General features: G+C 29.2%; 1 protein-coding gene across 6 annotated transcripts in view; it reads left to right on the plus strand.

The window, feature by feature from the left end:
• Positions 1-13,600, plus strand: part of LOC129981013 (ceramide phosphoethanolamine synthase-like) — a 130,482-nt gene that overhangs the window by 87,671 nt on the left and 29,211 nt on the right. For all 6 annotated transcript variants that reach the window (XM_056091606.1, XM_056091609.1, XM_056091604.1 and 3 more), the window contains 3 exons: positions 4,340-4,636; positions 5,953-6,235; positions 8,488-8,759. In XM_056091606.1, coding sequence (XP_055947581.1) covers positions 4,340-4,636; positions 5,953-6,235; positions 8,488-8,759 — 852 coding nt within the window. The remainder of the gene's footprint in view (positions 1-4,339; positions 4,637-5,952; positions 6,236-8,487; positions 8,760-13,600) is intronic.

Genomic DNA, 13,600 nt, shown 5'->3' on the forward strand with positions numbered 1-13,600 from the left:
GTATCAAAAATTTGGATTTTAATATTTTATTTGTTGCTGGGAAATATCAAAATTCTGCTATTTTTTTAATTATTGATTTTTTACAATTATTTTATTAAACACCGAAACGCCGCTTCGAAATCCAAATTCTCCCCTTCCAAAGTATATCTATAACAAATTTGATAGCTCTAAGCATAATAATCTGTCCTGTAGTACTCAGATATGCGCACACACACAAACACTTCTTTAAAGAAATAGTTATAAGCAATTGATTAACAATTTTCCTAAACATTTAAATATTTTTTCAGTTAATGCGCTAGAGATTTAAGTGAAGAATACTTTTTACTATATTTTTATATTCTTTTTGTATCATTCGTTTTTTTTAAGTGCTTTCTGTTTCGAAATTTGATGTTCTTATTACTCAAACATTACTTTCAAACATTACTTTCCAAGTTTTTTCTGTCAAGAATTGATGTTCCCTACCTCTCCTGTGCTTTCTTTCTTCTTCCATGTGTCCTTGAACATGATAGTTTAATTCTAACCACCCTTTAAGCCAGCTTATGATATAAAAAGTATTTTTGGTTTTATAATTTGAGAACTATTGATATATAGAAAAATATATGATAGATGTACTGAAAAATTTGGAAGAAAAGGATTACTTAGAAATTGTTAAATACTTAATATAATGATTTAAGAATCCATAAGAACTCATTAGTGATTCCTTTTTGCAGAGCTTCAATTGAAAATTAAGAGTTCCATTTGATATTGTTGCAGATTAATCTGTTCCCAATCATTTGTTTTGTGTCTGTAGGTTTGAAACTGAAATTTGTAAATAAAAAGAATTTTCTTATTTTTTTTAAAAGCAGAATTATTGTTTGATTTTAATTACTATGATGAGTTGCTGTAGGTATATCCCAAGTTTCAATGTTGTGATGGAATGATTTATCATTAAAAGGAATTATAGTAGCATATATAACTAAAAGTATATATTAACAAAAAAATAATAAAAGGAATTTTTTGACATTTTTAGAAAATTTTCAATAACTGGGCTAAAAATGCTGATAAAAATATTAGTGTTAATAAAAATAAAATATAGTTGTATAAAAGATTGATTTTCTTCGTTTGAAATGAAAGATAAAAATAAGCTCAACGCGAAAGAGAAATTTTCTTTATTGAAAGCCATATTGCAACACCTTCGCAGATCCATTTACGAAGCCTAAAATATATATTTTTCTCTTTTTATTTTGTAATCGTTTTCGAAAATAACATCATTATTGTATTGGTTTCCCGTTTTCTTTCCAAAACAGATGGCTTTGGTCTCAAATCAAAATAATGTTTTTTTTCAAGCTTTGACATTTTGTTTTGAAATCGTCTGACAGTTTTATTTAATGGAACTTTAGTTTAAATCGTGCATGAAAAAATATTGACTTGTAAATTTTCTAACTGAGAAATGATTTTAACTTTGTTCAAGTATATACTTAATATCCTAGAATCGATTCTACAAAACATAAAAATCCAAAAGTAAGAATTATATATTATTATTTCAGTTATTAGAAATTCGATTTCCTTTTAAAATCCACATATTATAGTTCTTAAATGGATACATTAAAAAACTCACAATCTAATATTAACGTTTTTATTTTTTTCATATATTTTTTCCGAAAAATGGTAAAAAAAGCATAAGGTAAGAAAATATCGATTTTATTTATGAAGCTGTACCAGCTATATTATGCGGCCATTACTGATAATACATTCTTTGGCATTATATGACTGGTGATGGATTCATTATCACACTCATTACGCCATTATGGACCTTGAAATTGTTCACAAAATTGATAGCGGCATTTGCAACTGCTTATGTAATTTGACGAATCATTTTATTGATTTAAAAACAATGTTTACTTTCAAGTTATAAAGAAATATTTTGCAGAATTTCTTTTGTTTATACAATTCAATTTCTTATCAGCTTGATCCGAAGACGGATAACTAGATATAAGCTTTTGAAAATTAAAATTACTTATAAGTTTTGTAATTAAATATGATTAAATATAGATTTGGAATTTTTATTTCAGATAAGTAAATGGTATTTCGCTCTAAATTTTTTTACCTCTCTGTATCAGGTTCTCATTTTTTAAAACTGTAATAAACTATGTTAAATGATGCTACGTATTTGCTGTATGATTCCTTGTTGAATAAGTACACATTACCATTCTTAAACATCTTAGAATAAGTACATTTTAAATATTAACTTGAACAGTTTGGTCAAACATTGATATGCATGTTACGTACGTATATTTATATTACATTTTTACTGATTATTGTTCATAATAACTTGTTCAACGTGGTTATAAATAATAATCTGTGAAATAATTATTTAATTGTGAAATTAATTAATTAATTATCACACCGATCGGTTATTTTTAACGATTATGAGACTGATTGTAACATATATATCTACAATTCTGCCTTAAAATCCTTAATGCCTTAAAATTCTTAATCTTTAAATGCTTTAAAATTCTGCCTTAAATTAAATGTAATATTTCATTTGTAGAGGATTTTGTGTTTCTTAATTATTTTTTAGAAGTTTTTAAGGTATCTTAATTCCTTGTACATTAACAGGATTTATAAGCAGACTTCCCAATGAGAGATTTTCAGAAAATATTGGTAGAAAACAGACAAGTTTATTGTTAAATCCGCATTCGGAGTTTCACTTATCTACTGTGCAATATAATTCTTTTATCGCATTCAACGACAAAATTATCGTATTTACAACAACGGAAAAATCACATTTCTAAAAATAGTTTTTTCTGAATTTGAAGAAATATTAAGCATGGAGATTTATATAAAAATTGTTTTCGAATGGGTGTGGCATTGCGTTACTTTCTCATTGTATTTCGCATTCGAGGAAGTAAAATTTGCCCTTAAAATTGATCAGCATTAAATTGGAAATCCCATGTTTTTTCTTTGCAATCTAATTTGCATTAATTAAAACATTCTCATTTTGTTAAATAAAATGGATTGATTTTACATAATGTAATTAAGAACAAATGACAAAAAAGAAAAACTACTACAACTACAGAACTGTGATGACTTGCGGTTATTTTACTTCCTTATCGTGTGATAGAATATCGACTTCTTTTTGTTAGGTGACTTCCTGATCTAGGAGTAAATGTGAAATTGTTAAGTGCCTCTGTTTTAGCATGTGACATCTTTAGAACGAAGAAAAAAAATGTTCTTAAAACTTCAAAGATTATTTTGTTTTGTTTTGAAGTAGATATCCACTCTTGAAAAGAATTATTTCAAATGCTATTTAGAGCTATAAAGGATTTGGTTTGTCTTGAAATTTATTTTATAAAATATGATATAACGAAATATAACTGTATTTTCCTTCTTTAAGAAAGGTACTGTTATTTAATTAGTTTAATTTCGTGGATTCAACAGACTGGTTAGCTACGGCGCTAAGCCTTCTTTAATTTTCTGTTGAATTAATAAATTAAAAATAACTCAATAAATTAGTGTATTTGAATTCTTTTCATAAGAAATTGTATTTTTTATATTAGTTGCTAATTAAATTTTCGAAAAAATATATTATGTCAAATATACTACGAATCAACTCAAGTAATACCGTTAAAAATTTGTTAAAATGTATATTATATAAAAATATGTAAATAGTTATATATGTAAATAATTATATATGTAATAGTTTATATTATATATGTAATAGTTTATATTATATTATATATGTAATAGTTTATATTATATTATATATGTAATAGTTTATATATATGTATTAGTTTATATATTATATATGTAAATAGTTTTGGTGATGTTTAGTTGTTTTAATTTATTCAAATGTACCTGGAATTTTGTTTATTGAAAGAAAAATAAATTCTAATATAATTTTTTTTAAATGTTTTCATTAGATGAAAGTTTTTTTTTCAATTGTCTCCTCGATTATTCCTCATAAAAGCGTAAAACAAAAATCTAGGAAGTTAATTGGAAATGGAAATATTGAAAAATATAACAGAGGAAATTAGAATAAAACCTGATAATCATTGTTAATATTTCATAAGGCATCATCTAGTGCGCGACCTGATACTTAATTGTCGTGTCTTTTTAAATTGTAAAAAACTATATTTTGTTTTCCATTTCTAAATTCCATATCTAAAATAACCCATATTTCTATATTTAAAATTTCCATATAAAATATGAAATAGGTTCCAACAATCTAATGCTCAAAGAACATCGACATAATCTTGAGACATATTATAAAGATGCTATTGTTGAATTTCTCGGACAACGAGTTGCTGCAATCCTTAACCACAATTTTGACATTGATAGCTTTCTTTTTTAATTCCAGCCCAAAGAAACAGACATACGCCGTAGAAGCATGGCATCCCTGTACGAAAACAAAGCCACTGTGGTCATCGCCGTCGTCCTTTTGTTGTATTTTCTATGGATGGACATAGCTCTATTTTACCATGTCAATAACAGAACAATCGAACATAAGAACGCTGGGGAGACAAGTCCAGCGCCCAGCACTCCGGTCAGTGTTCCTCACCTGATATCGCCCTTCACCGGTCTCTCTGTCAAGATGATGATGATGGATCCGGTCAACAACTACATTTTTACGCCTGCAGCTCTCATCTTCAACGAAGTAGGTTTCCATTTCTATCGATCTACAACGAACTCGAGTCATTCTCTTTATTTTTAATAGTCAATCTTCTTAATTTGCACAATTGTCTTTATAATATTATAAATACCGAACAATATCGAAATATATTGAACTACAATATTGTACTATATATTGTACTCATTGAGTTTTTATCGTTTAGGATAAGAATTTGAGGCAAAATTGCAGCTGATCAAACGGAGGCGAGGTTGAAAATTAGAGGGGTTAAAAATTAATAGTAGGATTGAGATAAAGTTCAGGCTTTTAATTCTCGTAAACATTTGGAAAGTGCCTGAAATTTAAGAAAGTTTTTCTCTTAAAAAGAATAATGATGAAATGGAAAAAGAATTAAGAACAAATTGTCGTTAAATTAAACAGGCAACAATTTGTGGCAAAATTCAAACGATTTGTAACAATATGAAGATTCAAAACGGTGGCTAGGTTGAAAATTTTAGGGGTTAAAAACTAGGGACAGGGCCGAGATAAAGCTCAGGCATTTAATTCTTATAAGCAATTGGAAAATACCCCACATTTAGAATTTTTTTTTCGCTTAAAAAGAATAATGATGAAATTGAAAAATAATAAAGACCAAATTGTCGTGAAACTAAACAGAGTAACAGTTTGTGACAAAATGCACACGGTTTGTAATAATGTTAAGATTTAAAATGAAATTGTTGTTGGGCATTGATGTATTTGTATTTCGGTTCATTCTCTATGTTAACTTATATTTATTTTTGAATTAACGTTTATAGAAAATAAGATAAAAATAACTTTTTTTTCTTTTATTAGCTGTTTTGACGAATATCTTATTTACACGTAGCAGAAACAAAGATAATAGAAGTTCTGATTTAAAAAAAAAATCAACCTGTAATTTACAATGTTTGTTGTTTACTTTTATAAGTATTGATTTATTTTCAAGATATGTTCCATTTTTGCTCAAATTACGACTGCTGCTGTTTGGCATGAATTATTTGAAATACTTTTGACGACATTAGAAGTTATACATATGAAATTTTTCAATAATCTGCTTCTTAATTAAATTGCAACATTATATTTTAACATGTTGACTGGCCGTTGAATATTTTACAATGTAGTAATTTATATGAGCCTGTCAATTACCGGTGACCCTCATTTCAGTCAACTTGTCAATCATGGATTTGCTTCCAATGAAAAGTTCATTTTCGTTCTAACTAAAAGGTTCTTTCATTTTCCTTATTTAAAAAACAATCGCAATGATATGATGCAATATACGTATGAAATTTTCCACAGATCTGCTAAATAATATAATTCTTCTACCACAGGTGACGAAATTCAGCACAATTTTCTATTTCATCACTCCTAACATGGTGAGCTTCATTGGCATACTGTTCGCCATCGGTGGTGGCAAGTGCATGTGTCTAGATTCCCGCATCTACCACTGCTTGGCCATTTTTCTTTTCCAAATTCGTACCTTCTGCGATGCCTTGGACGGCATCGTCGCAAGGTGTCGCATTGGCATGATCCAACACGTCTCGCTGAGAAACACCAGCGGCTACGTTGTGGATGGAGTCGCAGATGCTCTGGGATTTACAGCCTTCCTTATTGGCAAGTATAATTGATGAACGTTGATGATTATTTGGATTAATACCGGATTTAGGCATTTTGCAGTCTCAATCAATGCACGTTATGTGGGGCCCGTCTTTTTAATAATTCATCAATTTACTTAGCCAGCATGTTGATAGTTTATTTTAATAATTTTTGTGAAGATGTATATGTTTTCATTTATTTATTTTTTTAATATGCGGACCATAGGAAAAAAAATGACTAAAATAATAAACTCTTGAAAAATTAACCATAATTATTAATTAATAATTTCCTTTGTTACAAATTTAAGCATTTAATTTTTATAAAATATCATGAAAAAATTATAAATTTCAAAGAAATATAACCATAAAATTATTAGTTTACTGTAATATTACATAACTAATTAGTGCATAATTGATGATGATGATGTTGTGTCCGCGCTACCACGGAAAGTGGATGCAGTAGCTTTTGAGGGTAAAGACCCCTGAGCACCCGAGGGCAGAAGTCTGAATTCTAGCTCATATGAAGATAAAACACACACATTCGCTTGCACAACTCTTTTTTAATGGGGGGCACATTCACCCGCCTCAAAGATAGAACATAGATGAAGAACAACCATGCGTAAAACGCTATTCGAACCCAGGACGCTCAGATCACGGGGAAGACGCGCTACCCCTATGCTAGGACATTGGCCGTGAATAATTAATATTCTGATATATAATAAAAAGGAAATTATTTATATATTAATTAATAATTCAGTGTGTACATACACTATAGTCCGAGAATTTTAAAATTAAAAAATTACATTTTTTTAAGGTTTATTTGTTTGACCATAATGTTTCTACTTTTTTTTTATTTACCTGCTCCCCCCCCATTTTTTAATTCAGCGGCCCTAAATAAAACTATTAGATCTGCCTAGTCGAAAACAGGCCATTGTAGACGGAACCTTTATTATATAGAAATTAATTCAACGTAATTATGCATTTGAGAATTAGCTTTCGAATATGCATTTTACTGGATTGATGCCTTTATTATCGCTACATAAGAGACACTAACGCTTTATTTTTCTTTTTCTGAAATTTATAGTTGCATTCTAAGTGTTGAATATGCAACTAATTGCCACTGATTCACTCCTGTTTTGCAGCAATGAACCCCAAATTCAGAAAGTGGTATCACCATCAGTAGACTCGGAATCCATACTACGGTATTTGGTTTCGTTACATAATTTCCAGAATTGATTACAGGGGTTATATTACTGGTTTAATAATGCCAATAAAAACATTGTTATTTTAATATTAATGGTGAAGTCACTTGTGTGCTTTGTAAAAAACTGCATGCCTAGGATATGGCATATCGAAACTGCATGCCTAGGATATGACATATTTTTTTTCTTCTTTGTAGTGGTGTAGCAGATTGTTAATCTATCATTCTAAATTTGATCACTCTTTTATTAATTCAAAATACCCACCAGTATTACGATACGATTGTTATGATATTCTAACGGTATTGTCTGTCATTCAGAATATCGAAAAACATCATGAAGGTATCGTACAATATCTTGTGCTAGTAGGGTCTATTATATGACACTTAGCCTCTTCAGTAGTTCTCATTTTTTTAACAGTTAGTCAAAGATTTAATCTTAATTAAAAGTTTTTATTTTAATTAAATTAAAACAGATCATTGCATATAGATGTCAGTGACATTGACGTGCCAAACAATAGCTGCTGCTCAGTTTTTAAATTATTTTATTCTATGTATTATTTCTTATATAATTTTCTGTATAATTTTGTGAGATAAACAGTTTGGCTATGAACATTTATTTGTTATGGATCTTTACTAATACGGTGCTTTCGTTAATTTGATTTCGTGATTTAGTATATTTCATCTTACCATTTTTCTTTTGTTTTGTTTCTTTTTAATTAAATATTTAATATTTCCACGCATACATTCTACTGACTAAGAATCTTGAGTAGCTCCAAGTTCTGGATTATACACCTATTTAAAGAAGGGGAAAAATCCTCATGATTAATATCCATGAAATTATGAAATTTGCTAATACGATTGATCGTTCTAAATACAAGCTCATTCTTGTTTTATATTTCTGAATTTTTTTGTTCAAATTTAAGGTATCTTCGAGTGTTGGTTAATACACTGCTGAATACCGAGAAATTGTTTTGTATTCACTTTTACGCGCTTTTGTAACATAAATACAGATATTTGTGTTATGCTTGATTAAGAGAATACTAATTAAAATTGTAACTCTTTTTTTATAGGCTGCTTTCAGTACCTTCGTACAGTGGTTCCTAAGCATAAATACTACTTACCTCTGAGTACAAACGAGACCTGCAAAGAGTGCAAAGACAGTAATTCGAACGGCGGAAGTCCTCAAAATAACCTCATCTCCAACGCAAGCACGCAGAGACGAGTGTTTTATGTTGTACTCTGCTTTGGTTTGCAAATGGCGATTGGTGCCTTTTTCTGGGACCATTACATCAACGCTTACCATAACTTGTTAGAGACGAATGCGCCAACTGAAGCCCAGACAGTAAGTCTCTCTATTATGAATCTGAGTCATGCTCAATTAACAAAGTATATGAGAGCGTTCTTGAAATAGCTTAATGACGTTAAAGCTTGAAAGAATGTTTAAACTGTTGGGAGGCCACAATAACTGACCCGGAAGAATGGGATACAATGGAGCACTTTTTCCCGTTTGAATATCTTTTGTGAAACTGAAAGGGACCAAATTTTATGACTTGCAATCCGAAGCACTCTAGAAATTGAGAAGTGGGACGTTATAAATTAGGACAGTGAGGCGAAAATCGGGACAAACCTGAGTAATCCAGGTACATCAATGAAAAATTAAACTTACACATGAAATTAATTGAATGATGTTCTACTAATGATGAAGGAAATCAATGAAAGCTCAAACTGAATCATGGAAAAGAAATTACGTGAGAGTATTGGGATAACAAACTAATATTGATAGCTACACCTATGTATAATTGAGGATACAGGTAACTATATTCTAAGCAGAGATAAATTGGTAAAGAGAATAATAAGAATGTAATTTTTGGAACTTAAACCAATTTAAACTTTTTATGATGTCTTTTTTCGTGTGAACTACTCAAAACTAATGAATAAGATTAGTTCAGGCATTTTACTGAGATATGGGATAAATGTATCCTGTTTTTTCTTTCAGTTCTTAACGAAGAATTGAAATAGAGACTCTCCCATTTAACCTGGGGCGTCTGTTATTTTTATTAGGATAAGTGAAAGATAGATCCGAGAAAGTTCACGCTTATTTTGTCCAATCCTGGATTATTAATACGCTTATACTTGAGTAAAAGGTATTACAGAATGGATTAAGTAAAAAACAAAAATTAATAAAATAAGACCCTAATCAAGGTTATTCCTTGGATTTGAGATTATTTGATCCATAGTGAGAAATACAAAGAATATGCCGTTTATTTCCTTTAAAAATATAACTACAACATTTTTTGCAATTTTCTTTTGAAAACACAACTGCAAAAAATGTGTAGTTTTTTAACCGTTGCAGAAAAATTGCTTCTTTTCAAAGATGGATATTGGAATGAAATGTGAACAATAATTGTTTTCAATTTCTAATGCATTTAACAGTATAATATTAACTAAAAATGGAAATTACTTATGAAAAATGAATTTTGCCCTTCTTACTTTTTTCTTTTGAATATAAACTGTAGGTTAAGCTCCTTTCTATGGTTCGATGTTTAGGTTCGAGGTTCCCTAATTATGGAGGATCAACATTCTGGTAGCAAAATTATTGATTAAGGATAGATGATTCGTCTACTTGATACTTCATATCGTTCCTACGATATGTAAGACTGAATATCTTTTTAAATTTTAGTTCAGATATATTTATGTTTACATGATATTAACGATTTTAGGAGAATTGATAATTCTCTTGTAATTTTAGATATCATCTCATTGTTCAGAATTTCCGTTTCTAAAAGTTGTAGAACAATTAAAGTTAGAGCTTTACTGTAGTTAACCAAACGACGCTAAATAGTGTTTTATGTATTGTTTATTAATCCGAGGAATAAGTTTAGGCAGAGTCTTAAGGACTATCATCTATGAATAATGGTCCTTAGTAGGGTTTATACAAAAACCGACTTTTCGAAAAATCGGTTTTCGAATTCGATATTTCCAAAAAAACCCGGTTTTAGCCGGTTTTCGAATTTTTGTCAAACAAAATTGAATAGGGAAAAAGAAAATATTTTTCCCTACTCTATTTTTTTTAATTTTATTTTAATTTATATAAAATAACAAAAAATGAAATCAATATCAAAGTCAAAATATAAAAAAAACAAAATTAAAGATTACATATACATATTACTTACACAAAATAACGAAAACTCAAAACATAAATTTCAAATAATATTTATATTATTTTCACTAATAATCCTAAGAAAATAGGATTTAAAAAAACATTAAATATACACTGAACGGTGGCTAAGTCTCGTTCGAAAATACTCGTTCACTAGTTACTGAGTTTGGCATCAAATTACAAATCTAAGTTTTTTGTTCTTTTATTCGTTTGGTCAAATAATGAAAATTCAGCTTTCAGTGTCGTTGGATTTGTAAGTTTTTCTTCGGGATCTTCAAGAAACTAAACAATTATATTATTTCCGACAATTATTTTATGAACTGCTTTCAAATGATTATGTAGATTGCTCGTAGATGATCCCTTGCGGCTCAACATTTTATTACAATGATTTCAGATTGCCTTGTCTATCCCGAACTTTTTGAAACTATCCCAAACTTCCGACTTACTCATTCTTATCTAAAAAGGAAATTAAAGTTATTGAATAAATATTTTTGACGTTTATTTTACAATTTTAATGTTTTAACTATTAATATTAATGCAATTTAAAATAATCTAATCTACACATTTTCTAGGAGTTTTGAAAAAAACACACACTTCTTAATCTAATTCTGATGCTTGCTAAAGACATAATTTATGTTAAAACTTTGCAAAAAAAAATATGGAATATTTTAACATCCCGTGTTTTATTTAAAATTCCATTAAACAGAAGCCAGAACTTCTTATTTTACACTAATGTTTCATAGAAGAAATTTATATAATAAAATTTAAATTTTAAAATGTAAAATAGAAAATTCAAACATAAAAATTAAACATACTTAATACTTACGTTATTTTTACCAAATATAACAACTTTATATTTTTGTTTCCAGTTTTCACTTTCACAATATTAAGCAAACCTGTCGTGACTCGAGACGGATCGGATTCTGAGACCACATTTTGACAATTCCATTTCATTAAGGGGTGAGACGCGGAACGATGAGCACATTTGACCGTGGATTTCTCGTATTCGATACTTTTTTAGTTATATTTTTTTCTATGTCATTTCTAACAGAATTCTATTTTAACTGAATATTTCGTGTTGATATGGCTAGTTCAAGTGGTGTAAAAAAGCATTCAGGAGTGGTACGAAGAAAATTTTATATGATATCATTAAATACTGTGATCAAGAAACAAGAAGCGGGGAATTATTTATTCCTTTCACACGTTCTTCGAAACGAGCCAGTCAAATTGCTGACGTTTCTAGTAGCACCGACTTCATACTGATAGACAAAACATCCGACGAGAAGCAAGATATGAACTTTATTAAACTTTTGTTTCACCTAGGAAAAAAAAGGTGAAAAGGGATGTTCATGAAAAACATAAATTGACGAATTCGAGGCGCAACTGTGCAGTGCTCAAGCACTAGCCAACGCAACTTGCAACGTCGAAAAAATGTGTTTGCTGCCCGTTGCATAGAATGAATAGCAAATCAAATAAGTTCAAAATTAATTTTTACATAATAATATGAATTCTTAAAACCGGTTTTTTTAATTTAAAAACCGGTTTTCGAATGTGACAAATTTACTTTAAAAAAACGGGTTTGAAAACCGTTAAACCCTAGTCCTTAGTATTTAACAAAATCTGCGATATTTTTTAAAAACACAGGAGTTTCATAGATTTCCTTTCTGATAAACAGTTCAAACCAGAATGTTCCAATATCCTTTCAGTTGGTTTCTTTTAATCTTTGCTTGACTGTATTTCAACTTTTCCAGCAATCGTAAACATAATCTTGAATTGCAATGAAAACAAGCGTAAACACACTAAAGTTACACGTGCGGTTGTTTTCTATTACTTTTCTAGAAGTTATACACAGCTTAATGACGTTCAGATTACTTTTTATAAAAACCCTGTTATGCTTAACTTTTTTTTTGTGGCAAGAAAAAAAAACAGCTTCAAACAATAATGAAGACTGTCTCTAATTTCTAGGTAAACATCTGTTTTATTTATGTAGTCAAACACGTCGTGTCTCTTAAAAAAAACCAAGCTGCCAGTCATTACATTGTCTACCTACTGTTCGCGTGCTCTTAACCATCCGAATACAAAGCTAGTTGCTGCGCAAATTAAATGACATCATCGTGCAAACACAGCTACTTGACTTGAGTAAGAGCAAATGAAGAAAGGAACGTTTTGTGGGAGATGAAAGATATCAATTTTTAATCTTTAGATTGCGAAGCTTTACAAAGTTAAGATTACGGTGTGAGGAAATGACGGGATGAATTATTGAGCCTAATTAATTAGGGTATTTACACATTGTTAATAAACAATATCAAAAATAGGTGCCGGTTGTTTTCAACGAATTTTTAATACTCTTTTTTACTAACTGCACGTAAATGAAATGTCTGTAAAAAAAGAACTCGGGAATTTTAAAACATTATCATGAATTTCGACTTCTCTGATGTCTCCACCCCCCGAACTCCCTCCAATTAATATATTAAAATTATGGCTGTGTGTATATGTAGACGGTGATCTAAAAAATAAAAGAGATAAACTAGTGAATTTAATAGGTTGCACTTAATATTGGTTCAAATCCGTGAAGGCACAGATTTATTTTTTGTAAGCCTTTAATCTGTTATATTTTCTACGTTATGAAATTCCAAGAGTCAAGTTGTTTTTACAAAATTTTTTTAACAAACTTGCTGCCAATCATGTAGAATAAGAATGTATACGTTTTTTGTTATTTCATATTAACGGGCTTTTATATTATCATTCAATTTGGAAAAGAATATACTGTATATTTTGATATATGCTGTAAAAAGGATGAAAAAAAATAATATATAAATTATAATTGCAAATAAGAAAAAATAATACATAACTTATAAGTTTATGTAATTGTGTATACAAGTTTTGATATATACAGTTACATACACTTTGTATTTTTATCTAGTGAAAGTATTTGAAATATACAGGTTGATTAAAAAATCCTAGATAAATTTTAATGTTCGTACAAATAAACAAAAACAGGTGGATTTTAAAATAATAGACGA

Source organism: Argiope bruennichi, chromosome 8 (assembly GCF_947563725.1).
Source record: "Argiope bruennichi chromosome 8, qqArgBrue1.1, whole genome shotgun sequence".
Taxonomy (NCBI): Eukaryota; Metazoa; Arthropoda; class Arachnida; order Araneae; family Araneidae; genus Argiope; species Argiope bruennichi.